This window comes from Diplotaxodon limnothrissa, linkage group LG20 (genome assembly GCF_057381915.1).
Source record: "Diplotaxodon limnothrissa isolate DT_005_m linkage group LG20, D_limnothrissa_male_GT1.1, whole genome shotgun sequence".
NCBI lineage: Eukaryota > Metazoa > Chordata > Actinopteri > Cichliformes > Cichlidae > Diplotaxodon > Diplotaxodon limnothrissa.
Genome location: NC_140615.1, coordinates 8,198,474 through 8,220,931, shown reverse-complemented (window position 1 = coordinate 8,220,931; position 22,458 = coordinate 8,198,474). Strand labels below are relative to the sequence as shown.

Here is a 22,458-nt window from a genome sequence, read left to right as displayed (position 1 = left end):
AGCTCCATCGGTTGTCATGTCCCCTTGAGTTCTTCTTCTTGTGTAGCACAGTTATATATAGAAATATAAGTACTAAAGGCTGAATTTATGATTGACACAAAATATGACAATGTCACCTCAACCTCAATCTCAATAAAGAGATATCTGCATGCCTGGTAATCATTTTCTAGTCTTTTATTGACCGTTCATATTTGTTTGGATGCAGGTGGACAGTGAAGAAAAAGAGGGACTTCATTTGCTGAAATGCAGTATGGCATTTCAGACATTCGTTAAAAGAGACCACAAAGTTTTGAATTGTATATAAACCAACCAAATATTGGTTGGTTGGCCATTGCCCCCAAAAGCGGAGTCAATACTCTTATTGCTTCCCAGACTGTCTAAGCTAAATCTATTTCATTACATTTCTCAATAATGAGTTTCCATAATGTGAAAGATTTAGCACTACTGAAGAATCTATAGAAGCTCCACACTGCGCTCATTTGTTCTGACATTATCACTGAGATGTTTTTACCTGTGAAAGCAGGAAAAGCATCACTGCAATGAAAAATAATAATGGATGGAGCCACTGTTGATAGCAGGTACCCAGTATGTCAGTGAGTATGCTGATTCTGGATTCAGTCTTCATTTTGGCTGTGCTTTTCTGTTCTGTTCCTCTGCAGCTGGTGAACTTGAAGAGATGAGTGAATATACCAATAAAATCTGATTTCCTGTTCAGCAGATGCACTGTATAAACATTTAACAAAAGGGCTTGGGTTGACACACAATGGAGGAGCGGGACGGGAGGGGTGATGTGATCAACAAGGAAATTCTCTTCTTTCCATGCACGAGGCATCAATGCATTTTAGGAACTGTGTCCAGTATTTTAGGTGTTGATGTTATACTATTTTTTTTGGTTACGTTGTTTCATGCCACACCAAAGAGAACAGGGTTATGATGATGCTATACTTGTCATTTCAAGTGTCCCCTCCGAGAGTCTTGCCTACAGCATATCAGTGTTTGGACAAGCCAAAAGACAGGGCATAGATGTGACAACACTCTCCAGCTGTGCCAGACATTTTTCACTGGAGAGTATAGGAACAAAGAGCTCTCATCTGCTGGTGATTCTCTCTGTGTATTATGCTGGAAATGACCTTTACAAAAAGGAACAAACTGTTGCAAACTATTTCTCGTGTTCTTTCAAAAACTGCATATAAAAGATAACATATAATTACATTATGTTTTTTGTCCTTTTGAAAGTGGTCTACTGTCTAAATTGTCGCAGGAAAAAACCCCACAAAACAATACACACAATTATAAAGTGTTGCCTCACGATTTACAGTTGAATCAGCATCTCCAAGAAAAACAAAACCCTCTCAGGATGTAACTAGGATGATGCCTCTGTTGCCTTAATTATATATATAAGTTCGTAAATTGGTCAAAGAAAGATAAATTCCCATCTCAACTTTAATAGAACCTCGGATGAATTACTCATTCAGGAAAAAAAAATGAATGTAAAAAAAAGGACAGTAAATTTTCACAATTAATGAGCTGCAAGCAGCAGCTGTTTTTCTTAATTAACGACTTAACAAATAGCTGATTGTCAAAGTTACTGATTAGTCTACTTTGTTAATTATACAAGAAAGTCAAGTAAATGCGTGGGTCCCTAAGTGTGCACTTCTGTGGTATTGATATTTATCTCAATATTTTAATGTTTGATTTTTTTGTTAGTACTTTATTTGCTCATTGCTCATTGTTGTTATATAACTTGATCCTTGTTTTTACAGATGTCACAAGTGTTTCTATAATATCCCTGAATATCTGTCACCAGTACAGATGTGTGGATTGCATGACTGCAGCTTCATGCATGTGTCAACTGGACTTCTTAAAATAAGACCTGTTTACTAATTACTGTTCTCTCTTAACCTCATTAGATGGAAAATTTTCAGGCTTAACACATAGAGTTAATCTGTTGTGATTAAAATAACCCCATTAATTCACTGATAAGGGATTATGTCTGGTCAAGGATTATTTAGAACTAGATTGACCAGTGTAATTTCTTAAAATTGTTACTCCCTCTGACCACTTTGCTTCTGTCGTTTCTCACCCCGTTTCTTCAGCTTTAGGACTGTAAGGGAACTGGCCCCGCTCTGCCATCCTCCTCCTCTAACATCACACTGCGTTGCACCACAGTCATGTCCTTTCCCCACTGTGCCCGACCCATGGAGAGTGCACACCCACCCAGATAGGATGCCTGCTCTGCTTGATACCCTGCATCCCCTCCTGCCCATTACCACCTCCTCCTTCTCCTTGTGTGTACCTGCTCTTGCCAACAGTTCCTTGCGGCCCCCCAGGCTCCACCCTGCCTCGTTACAACATGGTGGATGATTTAACCACCATGAAGGATGATGTCATCAACGCCAACACGCTGGCTTGGCTGGTCTGTTCGGGCGTGTCCATCCTTGCCAACACTTGGAGTATCCTTAGTGTCAGTGCCAAGCAGAAGAAGTGGAAGCCGCTGGAGTTTCTCATCTGCACCTTGGCGGGCACACATATCCTCAACATGGCCATCCCCATTACCATGTACTGTGTCATAACACTGCGGCGTCAGCACTCCAACTACGAGTGGAATGAGGGTCTGTGCAAAGTGTTTGTGTCTACCTTCTATACTCTCACACTGGTCACCTGCTTCTCGGTCACCTCACTCTCCTATCACCGCATGTGGATGGTTCGCTGGCCTGTAAACTACAGGTAAGACAACTGATTTTGTTGTTTATGACTGACCCTAGTTATAATCTTTATTCAGGTTGCCTAAATTTTAAATGTCCATTTCATCCAAATTTCAGTTTCAAGCAAGGTATTACACTTTATATATTTCAATATTTATTTGCTATGGTTTATACACATCTGCTTCTGATGTTTTTCCAATCCAGTACATTTCATTCCTCACTCTGAACAGTCATTACTGGAAGTATCCAGTAAGTATCCGAGTATCGGAGCAGTTGAGACGCATTTTTTCTAAACACACTCTGTGGCTTTTAAACCCCAAAAGAAGCTGCGCCAAAACTTGGTCCACCCCAAGGATCAGATCTCCTGACACAAACAGAGTAATATAGTGTACGCTGTTAAGTGCCAGGAGGATTGCCAGGATTTATACATTGGGGAAACCAAACAACCTCTGGTGAAGCGGATGGCACAACACAGAAGAGCTACCTCGTCAGGCCAGGACTCTACAGTCTATTTACACCTATAGGCCAGTGGACACTCTTTCAATGATGAGGATGTACACATCCTGGACAGGGAGGAACGCTGGTTTGAGCGCAGAGTCAAAGAGGACATTTATGTGAAAAGGGAAAGACCATCTCTGAATCGAGGAGGGGGCCTAAGGGTACATCTTTCGCCATCTTACAATGTTGTGATTGCAGCCATTCCCCAACTCTCTGTGAATGGTACTCATGGCCATTGCTCAGTGGGCTTTGATCAGTGGGCCTTGATCAGTGGTTGTTGATCAATGGTCATGAGAATTTGCATAATTAAGATTAAGGAACTGACCTCCCAGCCCATTGTTCCTTCAGTGGGCTGGTTTCAGTCATTATGCAAATGCACTGTTTATAAGATTGGGGAAACCTGCAGTCAGCTGAGACTGAAGAAGTCACTTGGATGAGTGACGAAATGTTTCTCCCACAAAACGCTAGGTCCAGATGAACAAAATCAACCTTTGGAGAATTACTGGAAGAACTTTCTATTGAAGAAATGGCTGCTTTATAAGCTGTTGTCTAGTTTTATCTCCAGATAAAAATAGACCAAAGTAAGAAATAATACTTTGTTTTGTAGTTTAGGGGGAACCAAATCTTTAGGTTCACTTGAATATTCAATCACAGAAATGTCAGTATAGTGGATACAGTATTATGTGTGTTTTTAAAAGTAAAATAACATAAATAAATGCAGTGTGATCTTTAGCACAGAAAACATAAATGTGTTTAAAGGCACTTTTAGATGTTAATCTCCTGCAAGGCTCACACTCAATCCTTGAAAAATTCTATAGTTAAGGTTCAGGTTTTTTTTGGGCCTCTTCCTTTGACAACTTCTCACATAGGATATAGACAGATTTCAATTTTTGTGGCCCATCACCTTATTTACCTTTGATTTTGAGTGTGATGCTCTTCATCATGCAAAGACTGTCCCCTGCCAACACATCTGCTGGTTGCAGCTATTTGGGGTAACACCATGTGAAACCTTCTAGACTGAGCATCTGCCAGCTCTAGCTTTCACCTTCATTTGGCTCCTCATAACATGTGATAATACTAAGTAACACCGAATAATAAAGATCAGGTTCACCTCACACTAACAACACCATTTTGGTCCTGTAAGACTTCCAAGAAATCTGCTGTTCACACATAATCAGATGTTCTAAGGAAAGGTTCCCTTTCCTTTAATATGAGATTTGGATGCTGTATCTCTTCTGATATGTACCAGTGCTGCTCTGAACTGACACATGCTAATGATTATTAAGAAGCACCTCTTGATTTGTTCTAAGATAAGATTGTAATTTATCATGATAATGAGTTGCACAGCAGACCATATTGACTGTTTAAATGATTAATGTGAAGGTTTGTAATTGGTGCATCTTAAGAAAATTTGAAGCATAGCTCAGAGGCCTTGGCTTTGTTGCAATTTAGCTGTTACATTCAGAGCTCTAAGCTCTGCCCATCAGGTGCAGCATAATCATTTGCAGTCGAGTGCATTTTGAGAGCAAATACTGTAGGAAAACAGCCAGAGAACCTATAAAATCAGCTGTCGCATCTGCAGAACACATACCAACTAAAATGTGGTGCATGTGGTGAACATCAGTCTTCTGCTGCATCACTCTTTCTCTCCTGCTGAAAATCTACGAGCGATTACGTCCTGTGGCATCAAGCCTGCAGATACTAAACATGTTTTCAACTTGGCCAATTTTGCAGATAAGCAGACATTCAAATAAGATATGCAAACTTCCTTTTAAATCTAAGCCCAATCTTGCTATCTATATTGCTTCTGCAGCTGCCAGTATTGGCCGATGCCCACACAGTGATATCAAGCTTTACACAGATGCTTATATCTCCCTCGTCTGCTCCCTCACTCATCTGACTGTAGTCTCTCTGGTCTCCTGTCTGGGAACACTTTCCACTCAGCAGCTTGTCTTCTTCTGTTCAAGTCACCTTTAACAAGTATAGTGGAGTGATAGCTCAGGTGATGCACCGTATAATTGCTGTTCATCTTTCATTTAATTCGCTCCACATTTGCCCTGCTGAGCTAGCATGGCTGCCTTTACTCTGACATTAACATACACTGAAGGCCTGAATTATGAATTCCAACCTTGTACTTAGGCAGCTGTGCTCATCACCCTGTGTTCACTATCTCTTAGGAGGGCTTTTTCCGCTCACAATGCTCTCAGTCTGGTAATAGATTTATGCAGCTTGGTGATGTAACTGTCCCCATGTACCCCAGGCACAATCAGGAAAGGCTAGCATTATTACTCATTGTGACAACAAGACCTACTTGTCTTTGAATGAAGCCATAGTGCAAAGATGGAGGCTACTGCAGTACTACTGCTACTGCAGGCTATTGTAGTACTCTTATTGCGTCAGTGTATGTAGGCTTATACTTTACTACTTTCAAATGTTTTCCATTTTATTTTGCCAATCTTTTTATGTAAAGCTATCCATTCTAGCCAGTGTGCCCCATTTCTCTGGAAATGGAGAAGGGAATTGGTGATATGCATTTTGGTTCTCATCGGGAGGTATATTTGGCTTCCTACGCTAAAAGAGCTGACGCTTAATGAATTAAAGCATCTTTTACCACACAAATGAACCAGTAGAACCATATTAACTGTACTTTGTTACACAATAGAGGCATAAAATAGTCTATACTTACATGTTCTAGGAACTGAAAAGGATATTTTTATGTATGACACACACACCTATATTTGTGTGTGTGTGTATATTTTTGCTTATGTCTGGAACAACTCAGTAATCCTTGAATACAGTAATCTATCCAAATGTTTTGGCAGCTTAGCGTACTCTTTCGTCATGTTTGGGAAATGAGAACGCCAGTCACTGCTTGATATATTTTTAGATGTATGTGTGTAGTTTCTGCAAACCTTGAAAAGTGCCACATCGCCAGAGGTCACAAACACATTCAGCAAATTGCTCGACTGTAACAATTACTTGGAGGTGAGAGGAAACAGAAATCTCTTTGTGTTGAAATGGACCTACATGATAAATAGACCGAGGGATATCAAAGGCAATCTTTTACCATCAACAAATAATCGATTTCCTTCCACATTCATCTTCAGTTTATCTAAGCTGTGCCTATGTGGGTTGATGTTTTTATCAGCTTATGTATCCCAGCTTCATATCTGCCATTTTACAGTATTTTTCCATGGTTGGGTCTGTTTTACTTGTAATACTGGTCAGATTTCCTCACCATGAAAAAAAAGTCAAACACAGACCTCGTTATCAGTGTTCTATTTGAATCATTTTGTTTGAATTGTTGAGGACAGATCGCAATTACTGTAGGTGCACTGTTTGCCAATATTGTATAGTGTGTGTCTCTGATGTGTAATGATTGTGAGAAGGAGACTGAAATCCTCCATGTACTTATAATATTGCAATATTGCTTCATAAGTTACTTTAGTACAGTCAGAGTAGACCACACTGTACTTGTTAGGCAAGGCAAGGCAAGTTTATTTGTATAGCACAATTCAACAACAAGGTGATTCACAGTGCTTTACAGAGACATTAGAAACAAAAACAAATAAAAAGCATGATTTAAAATTGATTAAAACAAGCAAACAAACAAACAAACTAAATAACAAACAAACAAACAAACAAACAAACAAACAAAACAGTATGTAAAATCAAAACAGATAAAATCAGTAGTTAAAATGTAAGTTTTGAAGTTTAAGCTTAAAAGTGTGGATTTGGTGCTTTATTCAAATGCAGCTGAGAACAGGTGAGTCTTCAACCTGGATTTAAATAAACTGAGTGTTTCAGCTGATCTGAGGCTTTCTGGGAGTTTGTTCCAGATATAAGGAGCATAAAAGCTGAATGCAGCTTCTCCGTGTCTGGTTCTGACTCTGGGAACTGATAAAAGACCGGATCCAGATGACCTGAGGGATCTGGAAGGTTCATAATGGGTCAGGAGGTCACTGATGTATTTTGGTCCTAAACCATTCAGAGCTTTATAGACCAGCATCAGAACTTTAAAGTCTCTCCTCTGACGGACAGGCAGCCAGTGTAAAGACCTCAGAGCTGGACTGATGTGGTCCACTTTTTCGGTCTTAGTGAGGACTCGAGCAGCAGAGTTCTGAATGAGCTGTAGTTGTCTGACTGATTTTTTAGGTAGACCTGTAAAGATGCTGTTACAGTAATCAAGCCTACTAAAGATGAATGCGTGGACTAGTTTTTCCAGGTCCTGTTGAGACATCAGATCTTTTATCCTCGAAATATTTTTGAGGTGATAGTAAGCTGATTTTGTTATTGTCTTAATGTGTTTTTCTAAGTTTAGGTCTGCATCCAGCATTACACCCAAATTCCTCGCCTGGTTTGTGGTTTTTAGGTGTATAGATTGAAGTTCTCTGGTGACCTGTAATCGTTTTTCTTTGGCGCCAAAGACTATTACCTCAGTTTTGTTTTTGTTTAGCTGGAGAAAATTGTGGCTCAACCAGTCATTAATTTCCTCAATGCATTTACCAAGCGCCTGTACAGGGCCTTGGTCTCCTGGTGACATTGTGATATATATTTTTGTGTCATCTGCATAGCTGTGGTAGTTTATTTTGTTGTTCTTTATAATCTGTGCCAGTGGGAGCATGTAAATGTTAAACAGAGGGGGTCCCAAGATGGAACCTTGGGGAACTCCACATGTGATACTTGTCTGCTCAGATGTGAAGTTACCTATTGATACAAAGTATTTCCTGTTTTCTAAGTATGTTTTGAACCAGTTTAGTACAGTTCCTGAAAGACCTGCCCAGTTCTCCAGTCGTTTGAGTAATATGTTGTGGTCAACTGTATCAAATGCTGCACTGAGATCCAGTAAAACTAGGACTGACATTTTTCCACTGTCTGTATTCAGACATATGTCATTAAACACTTTGGTCAGAGCAGTTTCAGTGCTGTGGTTCTGTCTAAAACCTGACTTGAAGGCATCATAGCAGTTATTCTGTTTTAAGAAGTAATTGAGCTGTTGAGAAACTGCTTTTTCAATGATCTTACTTAAAAATGGGAGATTTGAGATCGGCCTGTAGTTGTTCATTTGTGTCTTGTCAAGATTGTCCTTTTTCAGTATAGGTTTTATTACAGCAGTTTTTAGTGGTTCCGGAAACACACCTGACATTAAAGAAAAGTTGACGATCTGTAACAGGTCTGACTCTAAAGTCTTTGAGACCTTTTTGAAAAAACGTGTTGGCAGGACATCTAAACAGCAAGAGGAGGAGTTCAGTTGACCTAAGATGTCCTCCAGGTCTTTGCTGTTAATAGGGTGAAACTGTTTTAAGGTGTTTAAACAGTTTTTTGGTGGACACAGTACATATCCTGGATCTGCTGTTGATGTACCAATTGCTTGTCTAATCTTTTTCTGTGAAGAAAGTCATTGCAGGCCATGGTTGAATGAAGTTCAGCTGTTGTTAACAAACCGAGCAAAGACACAAGTCAATATTAAAACCAGCCTACACATTTTTCTGTGAAACAAAGTGTAATGCGGAATGGGCTGCGTTGTTCTTCTTTTATAGCTGCACAGTCATTTTAGTTACAATTTTCATCAACTCTTCAGTGAATCAACACTCTGCTTTAGTTTGAAGTATGTGACGAGGGTGAACACAGTAGCATAGTGGTATCTGCACCAAGTAACGTAGATATGTAATTACAGAGCTACACAGACAGTTAAAATGCATGAATGAATGAATGAATAAATAAAATTCTGTGCAGAAATCCGCACAACTGTATTTTAAAATTTGTTTTAAGTGAGAAGGATTGAGTGTCCTATTCTATAATTCCAGTAAAGAAAAGACATAATGTAAGTTAGAAAAATAGTTCAGTATGCTTTCTTAAACAGAAAACCAGCAAAGATTGGTAAGATAGACTTCTATTTAGATATATTTTGTCAGTGCAGGTTTGTAAAGATAGGATGGGTAATATCTTGGTAGCAATCAATGTGTCACGCTTTTGCTCTTTGGAACTGTAAATGCAGGACTATAGCATGCTGATAACTATAATGTTTATCCAGGTAAAGACTGCCTTTGAAATGCATTAGAGTGATTGAGGTTATTTTGTTCAGAATCTAATAAGGATCAAATGACTGTGATTAAAGACGATTTCCTTTTTCTTAAAAAAAGATAAAATGCAAATCCATTTTTTGTTACTTCTCTTTGTTAGAAACTCCTTTATAGTGTGTACTTGTATATATTTTTGGTTTTAGGGATCTGAGCATAGTGATTTTAAAGATCAGATAAGTTAGGATCCACAGATTTTACACTCTAATGAACGACACACAAATCAAAGCCAATGGGTATTTCACTTGATTTCCTGCAAAAATCTGTTGTTCTCTTTCTAAGGCTAAGTAACACAAAGAAGCAGGCAGTACACACAGTGATGGGTATCTGGATGGTCTCCTTCATCCTGTCCACACTTCCAGCAGTGGGTTGGCATGACACGATCGACCGCTTCTACACCTCTGACTGCCGGTTCATTGTGACAGAGATTGGCCTGGGCTTCGGAGTCTGCTTTCTGCTCCTAATCGGTGGCAGTGTGACCATGGGTGTGATCTGCATCGGCATCGCTCTCTTTCAGACCTTCTCGATTCAGGCAGGTCACAACGCTGACAAGAACAAGTTTAATGTTCCCACCATAGTGGTGGAGGATGCTCAGGGAAAACGCAGGTCATCCATCGATGGATCAGAACCGCTTAAGACGTCGCTGCAAATCACCTACCTGATCAGTGGTATTGTCTTCATCTATGACTTCCTGACTGGCTTCCCCATACTGGTGAGTTCACTCTTCTTCTTGCTTGATTATAAAAGCATTGTAACAGGAAAATGTACGTGATAATATAATAATAATGTTCTGTTGATGCACTGTACAATCACAATTAAATCAAATCATAATCAAAGACAATTATAGCCAATTGGAGAGGACATTTTGCAGTGCACCTCTATTCATTAACTCACTGTTGATTCATATTGAATACAGGTTTATACACGTATACTAAGATTAAACTGCTTCTGTCATAATTATGAATTGTGATACTTTGAAGTAGAGCTGGGCGATATGAGATTTTTTCATATCACGATATGTTTTTTTCATTTCAGTCGATAACGATATCTATCACGATATAAGCCAAATAACTATATTTGTAAGATTTAAATGTGCCGTTGCTCACAAGTAAAATGTGAAATAATCAGCAGCTTGTTTTGATTTAAATATTTATTTCTCATAATAAGTTCAACAGGGTAGATGTACTTAAGGAACATGAGACTTTTTCAGATAAATAAAGGCAAATATTGCAAACTACACAAAAGGCAGCCGCTAAAGCGTTTAAGTTTCAAAATAGAACAAACGAAACAGACTAAATTGTCAATTCCACTTAGAAACAAAATATTAATTCTAAAAATAAATCTTAGTTTGTTTTACAGAAGAACAGACAAAACTGACTAACTTTTGTCAATATCAAATAAACTGAGAACTAAAAGGAAATTCTCAATCTCTCCTTGTTGTATAGCTTAGCTTTTCAAACAGTTTTAACAGTTACTTTAGTCTGACAAAAGCCGAATGACGAATTAGCGCTTCCATTCAGAGACTGAGGCTACGTCCACACGTACACGGGTATTTTTGAAAACTGAGATTTTCCGTTTTTGTTTTAAAAAATAATCCCGTCCACACATAAAGGGAGAAATGAAGGAAAACGCTGCTATGAACATGCCAAAGCAGCAGGTGGCGGTAGATTCCTAACCGTGCAGAAATGTTGGCCAATCAGAAGTCTAGAAGCCTCGGTGGGAAAAAGTAAACAAAGCTGGGGCATAGAAGCAGAACCGAGTCGTATGTGTGGACGGACAGTAACTGTGTGTATATGTAAGCATTTAAACACTGCAGAGAGTAGAATTAACAGTAACAGTATTGTAGAAATTCATTTCACCGAAACAATAACGTGGCGCACAGTGTGACGCATGCACCAGTTTATTGTATTTCCAGACTTGCTTTCGGCACAATTTACAGTGCACGCTACTCTGTTTTTTGTCAGACTTGAAATAGCCGAAATACCTTCACACTACGGAACTTCTATGGCTCTTCCGTTCGACAATCTCTCCGGCATTGGAACCATCATCTGTTTTCTCTTTGGTCACGCTCGGTTGATTTTTCTAGTCGGCACACTCATTTCCTCCATTACGCGCTGGCTGCTTCCCAAACAAACACACGTGCAGCTTGGCACTTGTGCTGTACGTAACAAGTCACGCGACGTGACGTTGCGGCTGTGATTGGTTCGGCTCTGGGCTACTTAATTTGGATTGGCTGACCTTTTTTTTTTTTTTTTTTTTTTTTTTTTTAAAGAGGACAAGAGCGGCGAGGTCTATCGCGATAGCTTAATTTCTCTATCGAGTAAAAGTTATATCGCGATACATATCGTTATCGTTCTATCGCCCAGCTCTACTTTGAAGTATAAGAAAGTTCTAGCCTTTGACTCTCCCTGTTAATGTTTTTTGCACCGTTTCTTTGAGAAAGGTTTCCATGCTTGTTTTTGAAATGGTGTAGCCTCTAAGAAAACCACCTCTAAGAAAACAGCTACACACACTAAGACACTGATGCCACACTAATGGCATACTTTTTTTATTTAACTGTTCTTTTCCACTTGAAGGTGAAGATTTCATTAATAAAGTTATGTGAGATACATGTGACAATGAGGTTACCTGTAATCTGAAGTTAAACATAAAAATATTTCATTCATTCCAAGGCTGTAAGGAGGTCAGGTTAAATGTGGACAGATTTGTGTTTGATCTCTTTTACATATTATACAGTGTAAGCCCACCAATGGAGAGATAAAAAAACAAAACAATTAACAATAAAAGCGATGATAACAGTCACAAGAACAACATGTTGGCAAACTAAGGCTGAAAAACAGGTAAGCACTGAAATCATTATCATGCTGTTGTCTTTTGGGGAAACGGACTTCAAAAACAGAGCGACTTCCTTCTGCCAAGATGGCATGCCTTCACATCAGGGAGTGAAAGCGTGAGTTGTTTTTCTCTAAGTCGCCATTTGGTTTGTAAATTCCACCCTCAGGTTCTCGTGTATTTTTTTTTTTAACAAGTCAGCTCGCTGGTTTTCTATATAAACTTAAGAGCCTGCAGAAAGCTCAAGGCTTATTGTTTGTGATGCAGCCAAACAACCAGATTGTCTTCTGTAAAGAGAGCCAACTTAATAGAGCATTTTCAGTAGGGCAAATGAACTTGGACAGTTTTTTATTTTGGAACAAGTATTTTTTGTTCATGTTTGGCCACCTGGGTTATAGTAGAAGTTGATATTAAATATTCTAAATGGTTTTAAACCATACATATAGTGGAGCCCACTGGTTCAGTGTGTGTGCATGTGTGCCTTTCCTGATGAAAGGCACACATGCACACATTTTACAGATGGCTGTAGACGACATTGTAACTCTCTCCTGACCTCCTTTGTGCATGTTGATGATGATTTGAACCAAAAACTTTCAAATTTGAAATCATCACACATCATTAGTTTGTAAGGCCCATTGCCTCTGATTCCATCTTTTCACCTTTTCTCCCTGTTTTCCCTTCTTTTAAAATGGCATCTTGACAATGAACTTTCGATTGAGTCTGTTTCTGATGAGGCTTCAGTGAACTGTAGATGGATGAGCTGAAGGGTTAGATATATGTCAATCTGCTGGATTTTCTTATTTCTTAAGGACTTAAGGACTCAGGATACTGTTCTTAAAATGATCAGGTACAAGGACTAGAATGAAAAAAACTGAGTGAAAAAGCAGCCAATTTCTGAAGAAAACACTTGAAAGACTTTCATAAAGCCTAAAGAACACTTTAAAAATTACAGAATATCATCATTGCAAAAGATGCTTTCAATAGTAATCTTTATTTTTTGGCTATTTTATGACAAGTCTCTTCAATATATTTTTGCTATTTTCAAATAAAATTCAGCTCTTAGCTTTTAATGTGCTCTTAAATTTGAGTTTAAAACAATAATTCTGCTTCCTATGTGTGTGGGCATAAACCTTAGGTTGGGTGGGGGTCTAATAAATATGTTATGTATTCAGAAAAAGATCCTCGGAAATTGTTTATGAATTTGTGAATTATGAAGTGTAATTAAATTTTCTTTGCCACTATTTTTGTGTAATGGCTCTGTAGTGTTTGGTGTATGTCATGGTTTTACCCATAAGGTTTCACAATATTACACTTCTGAATTAAGATGTTGCAGGGTATATAAAACACCTTTTGCTTTATTAGCTAGAAAATATTATTATTATTATTATTATTATTATTATTATTAAAAAAGACAACTGTACACACTTATAGCAATGTATTGTGTTACTACTTTACATGTGTGCAAAACAAAAGGTGGGGTGCTGAGGAAAGATCACATTTCAGATGTAGTAAACCAAACAACAGTAGGCCTGCTAGCCATCTTTATGGCTGGGTGTAATGAGCTATTTAAATGCATAGAAACCTCTAACAGATACAAATGAGTACGTATATTTATTGTGAACTGTATGGTCTTACAAAGTATGATACAGAGGAACAAATTATCAGAGCAGAATAGAATCACTACTGTTAAATATAAAAACTAATTTATGTGAACAGACTAAATACATGAATTTTCCAGGGGCAGATATACAGTATGTGAAAACACGTGCTTCATAACTTCCAGGGTTTTTATATCAAAGTGTAAAAAGTTCTGGGTAAAAACTGTAAGAAGCTATTCTTTAACTTAAGGAAGATGAAGTTCTATATTCTTAGCTTTAAATCTAAAATCCTCAAATATTCATAAAAACTACATCAGTACCCCTTGAAAAAGATTCATCCTACAGTTTAAAGTCACAACATGGGAAATGTTTATTAGTGCATCACTCGTGGGGTGGTAAAGTGGAGAAAAAACTGTTTAACTTCAGTGTGTTTTATTGTCTCAGTAGGCAAACAAAGGCAATATCAGGTTAAGGCTTTACAACTTTATCAAGTCTCTTAGCAACAGGGATAAATGGTTGGTATTTGAGCACAAGGCATGATCGAAGGAGGTTAAACCTGAGATAATTTTAAGTTTGCAATAACCACTGGGGTTTTCACATTCACTTGACAAGTGAAAGGCCGTGGGTTCAGTTCCAGCCGGAGATGTAAATCACCTTTCTGGTTGTGTCAGAAAGGGCGCCTGGCATAAAACTCTGCCAATTCAAACATGCGGAACTTCCTGCTGTGCCAACCCTTATGACAAGGGGAGCAGCTGAAAGAAGCTTTACTGTAATCACTGTTGTGGCCCGATGACTGAGATAATGACTTAAACTTTAACATTTAACATGCTAACTGAAGCCTGCAGACTCTGAGATGTAGCTCTGGGTCTTGAAGTTTTTCTGAACATTGCATTCTCTGACATTTGCTGGGACAAACAATCCTAGGAAGATTGTTGCATTGTGCTTAGAAACACCTGTATGCTCCGGTCCAGCAAACTGGAAACTTTTGCTTTTTATAGGGGTGGTCACACTTGCTGTTGATCAGTTAACTAGGTTTTATTAGCTGTACATGGCTGCACATCCCTATGGAAACATTAAAGGGAGTACTTCATTTTTCCCAGGACTTCATGGAGTCCGGTGATAATTGTTGATACTGGAGGTTATTCATGATGTAAACATACATTGGACTATTGCAACTGCAAAAGTGTTGCATTAAATCAGTTGATTCTTCTAGTTTCTTCAAGCTTCCTTTGTATATTGTAGTTAGCCACTTTGAAAATTTGTCACTGCAAAAGAAATACTTTGAAATATTGTCAAATGTACCTTTATTATTATTATTATTATTATTATTATTATTATTATTATTATTATTTATTGCTTTAATCACTTATTGAAGTAATGGTAGTGACAGACAAAGGCCATACTGTTTGCCTTGTAAATACTGGCTATGATAGCCATACATAGGCTGCTTATAGAACTGATGATGAAGGGTACATAATACGATTTTCTAACATATGGGAGTGGATCTGGAAGATAATGTTTAGTAGGAACTTGGCTGCAGGTTTCTTTCATCTGGCACTGGAAAATCTGGACTGAAATGCTTCTCACAGGAGGGTTTTTTCTTCCTTTTACTTTTGGACTGTTTGCATCTGTTTCAAATTATTTTAACTTAGATTATCTGATACCATAAATACACTAGCAGGAGTATATGTTCCCAAGGGGGGTGACCGTTTAAAGTCTGTAAACAGGTACATTTACTGGTTTACGCTGAGATTAAGAACAAACTGCCACCAATGTAAATGTCTAAGAGATGTATCTGTTCCCGCTCACTTTGCTTATTTAAACCAGGAAGTACTGTGTGGTGATCCTGTAAAAGATACCTGATGTTCTTTCTGTTGTGTTCATAAGATCTATTATCAGTAAACTCTTAAGCCTGGAAAGCAGTGCTGCCATAAACATTTGATGCTTAACTCAGTATGTTTACCTTGCTACAGTCTGAGTAAATATTAACTGGTTTACTGTTGACTGATTTATCCATCCAGTCCATATCTTGTGCATCGCTGAGTGGATTTAAACAAAACTGGGGAACCGGGATGGGCAAGGGACAAGACAGAGACGCAGGTTGTGTCAATGACCACACTTGTGGCTAGAAAGCTGATACTTCTCTGCTGGAAGTCTGATAAACCTCCTACCTTCGAAATGTGGTTGAGAGAATTTGGAAATGTACTCCATCTGGAGAAAATCAGGTTTACCTTGTCTAACCGAGAGAGTGTTTTTTATAAGATTTGGCAACCAGTCATTAGCCTGATGGATAAACTTAAGTGAAATATACTCTGTCTTAACATTTATGTATGCTGTATTACCACCTTGTTGACTTGCCGTCCAACTTCTATTGTGTTCTTTTGAAGGTGATTGTTGTATACTGCTCAATTATAAAATCAATAAAAAATATATTGAAAAAACAAAACTGGGGAAACTTTCTAAGTCTAAATCGTCACTCTTCATTATAACAGATTTTAAAAATATATATTTTTTATTGACCCTGGGCAGGTGGTGAGCTTTGCTAGCCTGAAGTTTGACCGCTCCTATAACTGGATGGTTTTGTGTGTGCTGTGGTGCTCCATTGCCCAGTCCATCCTGCTGCCAATGTTCCTCTGGGCATGCGACCGCTATCGGGCCGACATCCGCATGGTGTGGGAGAAATGTGTCGCCATCATGTCCAACGACGATGTGGATGAGGGTAAGCTACTGTTAAGCATCTCCCTCCTCTCCTGCCTCCTTTTTCCTTCCTCTTCACCCCATGATGTGAATATTGATTGGTATTTCTTAGGACATACATGTGGATTAGTTTGAGCATTAAGAGTAGATTTTAAATGCTCTGTGAAGGCATGCCCAAACTGAAAGGGTGGACTTTAAAGATAAAAATGGGATGTGATTATGATGTTTTAAATTGATAAACATTAACTTTAAACTACACTTGATCTGTTCACAAAATCTCCTTTGACAGTGAAAGGTAAAGCATCACTCTCAGAGTAGAGGTTCATTTGTATTGGCTTCTGGGCTGTCTCTTGACAGAGAGAGAAGCAATTTTGCAGCAAGGGAACAGAGTCAAAAACTATTTTCTCTATGGTGTAATGCTTGATAGTGATGTCATCTTCTGCTCCCCGAGATACAGTGTGGTGTAATCTCTGCCTTTTTACAGACTTTAATGTCTATGCATCCCTTTTGTAAAGTTACAACTCACAAATGTTGTAATCCAAAGGAAATCTTTTAATAAAATTATGTTATTCACTGATGCAGATAATACCTGTAACTACATCCTAAAATCATCAGGCCTGCGTGTAAGGCATTTAAAAGGAGAGATCTGTGATAATAATTTAATAAATTGTCTACTGTCTACTAGCTTTAGGCTACTGTTATTGTTGCTTTTAACAGTTTAGATGGACAATTTTAACATCTCATTCTAGAAAACAATTTGCAGATTAGTTAACATCTGCTTAGTCATCGTGGTTTGGGCTATTGGTACATGTTTCTTAGATTTAATTAGAATTGGCTTGGGGTGAATATTCTTAGTTTTTGTTTTTTATTGTAGTCAGAGGTCTGAAATCAGTGGTCAGTTGTTATCATGTGACCTATCAAGTGACCTTTGTTGTCAGGAGATGAAACTGGAGGGACAAGTGTCTGTGTAATTTAATTCTAAATATTCAGTATATCTTCTGTGTTTTGTACATGCTGTGTACTTTTCTAAAATGTTTGCTGTGTTCTTTAAAAAAAAAGAAAGAAATAGGGCTGGGCAAAGTACATATTTACCTTGCAGCACTTTTGTCTTTTTTCCGCTCTGGATTTAAACTGGGCAGTCTTCCTCCAGAATGCCCTGGTGAGAGGATGTTAAAATAAATGGTTTCCCATTTATGTCTTAGAGTCCAGAGTCAAACCGGAGCAATTGCCGTAAAGCTGAAAACCACTTTCATGTCATTATGATGGTCATATTTTCCTCAAGTCACAAAAGGATACAGCCAAGATCATAACTCAAAAGTACATAAAAATTGAAAAACAAAATCTGTTTACTGTATTTATTTTGTTTTCTTTCTTTCTTTTTTTAATTTAGTTTTATTTTTTATTTTAATTTTTTATTTTGATTTTCACTTTGAGTCAGATTATAGCGATTTAACGGCAGAAATATTTATTAAACATCACTTACTAGACATTTTATAGGGAGATTTTCAAAGGGGGGTGAAAGCTAACCTGTTCACCAAGAAATCACAGACACTATCAGCAAAATCTGGTCTCAAAATTAGGTCACATGATAATCATGCGCTCATGAACTAGGTCCATGATATTTACAGTTATTGCAAACTGAACCACCTGTCTTTTTTTTATTTTTTTTATTTTTTTGGACTATTGCCACTGTTTAAACTCAACCCAACCTGAATCCCTTCTCTCCTGTTTTTAACCCTCCAAACCTTTTGATCCTCTCTTATGACACCCTCCCTCAGAACTGCTCATTGTCCAGCAGGAGCCATAAGACAACATTAGATAGTTCCTTATTCTGTTTGATAATTAACACTACCAGTTCTGTGCTTTTTTTCCAGAGGGCTTGCCATGTATAACTCGTCACAGTTGTATGTATAAGGATTGTTTCCTGTTATTCCAAAGCTACTGACATGCATGCTAAGCTGCTTGTGCACATAGCTACTTTCATCTTTCATCCTTTTGGCAAGCATTTTCCTCAAGCATTTTACACCCATCCCAATTGATATATCTAATGAACACAAATGTAGAAATTGGGAAAATATTCTTGGGAGATTGGTATTTCGATACTAAGAACACGTGATATTGTTCCTGTTCAACTGTTTGGCATTACTTCAAAATTTTGAACCAAACACTGAAATGAAAGCCTTTTCTCTTGAATCTGAAGCTCATATTTCAGAGCAGACACGTAGGAAAGTCGACAAATCGGAGAACAGTTGAACTTGTCTCTCTTATCTATTCGTCTGTCTGTCTGTCTGTCTTGTGTATTGAGTCCGTTGCTCTCTAATGCTGACGCTCGTACTTTTCTGCACTTTGCAGAAAACAGCCAAGACGGAGGAATTCATGCCGACTTAATATATGACAGACCATATGACTATAGCTCGGCGCCTGAAATCGTGACGATAGACCGTAATGCCAAGTATGAGTTCTCAACCTTAGAAAGGGGGGTTCTGCAAGGGTATCCATTGAGGGAACAACAGGAAGATAAAATGCAGTATTTGCAGGTATATTTTTTATTGATTTTCTTCATTTCTTTTACTTGATCAGTTGAAATCCTTTTATTGTTAATGTGCATGGTGAAATGGCCTTGTGGGCCTGTACAGCATCTTGACTGAATTTACTGAAATTATTAGATTTTGTGACGCTATATCTCCCAGATTTTTGTCCTTTTCTCACATGAAATCAAAAACAAACTCGGGCTGACTATTGTTTGGTAAATATGACCATCAGAAGTCCCATCAGTTCATTATATGCGCTTTTTTTTTTTTTTTTTTTTTTTTTTTTTTAAACAAGCAATGTGTCCTGCAAGCAGGTGACTACATTTTCACTTTGTAAGAGGGTAAGTGTTTAGTAACGGACTTACCTTCTACATTTCAGGAATCCTTCAAGGCTTCAGAAAGACACAATAAGCATTATCTCATGTTCTGCCCAAATGCATGGTCACCATTGGATCCAGCATCCATCCCAGTCAGACGCAGAACAATGAAATGATCATTTTCAGCTACATTAACAAAGCTTGATCTAACATGCAGCCTTCTAGGGCAAATCAACAACACCAAAAAGTCTGAGTCAATTTGAGATATTAAATCAATAATATTTAAAATTATTAATTAAAATAGAAAAGATTGTGACTCGCTAGACTTGGCCTGGAAGACTGTGGTTAGAAAACCTAACTTTAAAATCAGCCGGTGCAACCTACACTTTATTAAACTTTTCTAAGATTCAAGACACTGTGTCATCTTTGTATTACTTTGATGGGGGCTCCACAGCCTGTAGCCCAAACTGCTACATTTACATGCACTGAAAATAATCATTGAAGTTGGTACAACAACTGGACAGCTGTCCAGCACTATAATGGACCCTTCAAAGACCAACCACTCATGTGGAGTTCAATGTCTATTCTATTTGACTTTACAAAAAAGATTGAAACAGAGATGTATACAGTAGCCATCACATCATTAAACCAAACATTACTCCATCCATAGTTTTTGTGTCATATGTTTGTTTTCACCTGATAATAGATTCAGATTACCAAAGCACTTTATAGCTGTTTTATTCCTTGCTGTATCTCTGTGACTGTAAGAACTACATTTCATTTATAGGACGACTGGCTGAAGTGTGATTCCGTCACATTTTTTGCCATTTGCCCTGAAAGGCTTAAGGCCTAAATAAGTCATGAATCCACCAACCTCTTAAAGTCATTATCAAATAGCACCCCCATCTGAGAGTTGCTGTGATGCCTCTCAAGCGGTTTGATTGCAAAATAAAGCTCCTCCAGCTTTATTGGCTTGTCTCTCTTTCACTTTCTCCCTCTGTCTCTCTCTCTGTCTCTTTTTGTCCTACATCTTAAGTCATTCTAATGCCTATGCTGCCCTCTGCTGTACAGCACTTCTGCCTGAATGCTACTGTATCGTCTGCTGTTTTAAATTTCTCTGCATTTACTAAAAGCCACCGCAGGGGGGCAGGCTGATTTCAGTCTTGAGGCTCTTGACGTCACCTTGACGAACCCTCTCTCTCTTGCATAGTTGTCAGAACTGAATGGAATGTGAGTATAACATGTAGGAAAATGTCAGCGTTTTCAGTTTTCTTCTCCAAATAATGGAGATGAGAGCTATAAGTTATAAGAGTTATGATCTTGTTGATGTGTGTCATGCATGGCTTATGGGACTGATTAAAATTAAGGTTAAACTTGTATGCGTAGGGTCTTCAATAAACAACTGATATATGCTACATGTAGGATTTTACACAAGCAAAACAACAGAATCAGATCTAGAAAAACAAACAAAAACGTTGGCTTTTGTTTTCTGGGTGCTGAATGCCTTCAGTGCAAATCAGCGCTTCTAAAACTGCACTGAACTATTACAATGACATTAACCACCAGATGATGTCGAATAATCCTACATGTACTATTCTGGGTCTTTGATAATGTAGTCGAGCTATACTAGTGCTCAACATGTATCTCATATAATGTGCAGCATTTTATTAAAAATTAAAATTCATGTAAAAGTTTTGAAATAGCTAAAAGATTTGATCTGTGTTTTGCATCCAGGTGCCCCCTACAAGAAGATACTCCCACGACGAAACCGACATGTGGACCTGCGAGCGGATCCCCTCATACCTGCACAGATGGGGCTCCACCGAGGACATGATAGTGAGTGCCCATTACAGCTCCACCTTGCCGCACCGCGAGAGGCGCAGGAGCAGCCTGGTCTCCTACCACGAGGAGAACCACCGACACCATCACCCTCACCGCAAGCGGCGACGCTCTGAGGATAGCATGCACTCTCTCAGGCATCTGCCCCGTGTGGTTTGTGGCGGGGAGCATTACGAGGATGAACTGCGGTGTTTCAGCCGCGACGAAGTGATAAACTTTATAGACGAGACGCCGCTGCCGAGCCCCAGAAAGAGCCCGAGACGTGCGTCCACCATCTCACTTATCCCTAATGTGTATGAACAGCACACAGTCCTTCCCCACTTTCCACTCACAGACTTTGAGCGTGAGCCTCAAGTGCTCAGGCGGTTGTCAGAACACAAAAGAAGCAGTAGTAGGGTCCACTCACCTGAGGGTTCACCCAAACCAGACAGACCTGCGGGAAAGAAGAGTCCTGGGGCTTGTGGTTCTGGGAAAGGCTGTCGAGAGCGCCAGCGAGATGGGAAACAGCAAGGGGAAATGGGCTCGTCTGGGTGCAGCCGACAGTCTCCAGGGCACTCTGGCTTTAGGCCCAGGACAGGAGGTGGTGCTGGGACTGGTGCTGGAGCTGAATGGGTACAACAGAAGCATCTGAGCAAGGCTGAGAGTAAAGGAAGCACAAACAGTTTTGCAAGCACACCCTCGGCATCATCCTCGGGATATATCACCTTTCGGTCTGATTCTGTAGGTTCTACCATGTAAAAGACTTTTTCCTTATTTATATCAACATCATTACTGAATCATAACGAAAACCACTGGAATATTGGTGGTAACGGAAAAGTGACTTACTGGAATATTCCGGCCTTTTTACTCATGCCACACTTCTGTTTAACTATATACCACCAATAAATATCTGTTATGCTAAATGGCCTTGGACACAATGTTTGAATGGGCCTGTTGATTTATTATGTAGGCTAGTTAAAAAGTTTTCAACTTTTACATCACAGAGTATCCACTGAGGACATTTTTCCCATCACTGATGCAGAGAAATAGTTTTTAAACCATGTGAACATCCTCTAACTCAGATTTTGGTGTTTTTTGATCTTCAAAGAATTGGAAGTGGTTGGTTTTTTTTCATGGTGGTGTTTCTTTATTTTTGTCACTCAAAAACGTACATTTTTTTTTTTCAATTTGCCCTGTAATGACTGTGTGTGTTTTGGTGGATGGATACAGATTCCCTGAGTACTGCCACTGTACCTTGAGCTTGACATTTTAAATATGTGCGTTTTTTATAATAATGTCCACCATTTTTTTTAATTTTTTTTTTTTTATCATCATTCACAACACAATAAAAAAACTATTTTTCAAGCACCCTTTGTTGTAAG

At 38.6% G+C, this 22,458-nt stretch overlaps 1 protein-coding gene across 1 annotated transcript; it reads left to right on the top strand.

The window, feature by feature from the left end:
- The first annotated feature begins 2,338 nt into the window (after nucleotides 1–2,338).
- gpr153 (G protein-coupled receptor 153) lies at nucleotides 2,339–21,835 on the top strand. Its single transcript, XM_085345292.1, has 5 exons — nucleotides 2,339–2,727; nucleotides 9,566–9,995; nucleotides 16,243–16,432; nucleotides 18,763–18,947; nucleotides 20,993–21,835. Exons 1-5 carry the CDS (start codon nucleotides 2,354–2,356, stop codon nucleotides 21,833–21,835), a joined length of 2,022 nt encoding a protein of 673 aa, XP_085201418.1. The 5' UTR covers nucleotides 2,339–2,353.
- Nucleotides 21,836–22,458: the final 623 nt, after the last annotated feature.

Excerpts from the sequence above, each read along its gene's own strand:
- gpr153 (XM_085345292.1), top strand. The coding sequence starts at position 2,354 with ATGGTGGATGATTTAACCACCATGAAGGATGATGTCATCAACGCCAAC. Across the intron at positions 2,728-9,565 it reads CGCTGGCCTGTAAACTACAG|GCTAAGTAACACAAAGAAGC; the intron begins GTAAGACAACTG and ends TCTCTTTCTAAG. Across the intron at positions 18,948-20,992 it reads ATAAAATGCAGTATTTGCAG|GTGCCCCCTACAAGAAGATA; the intron begins GTATATTTTTTA and ends TTTTGCATCCAG.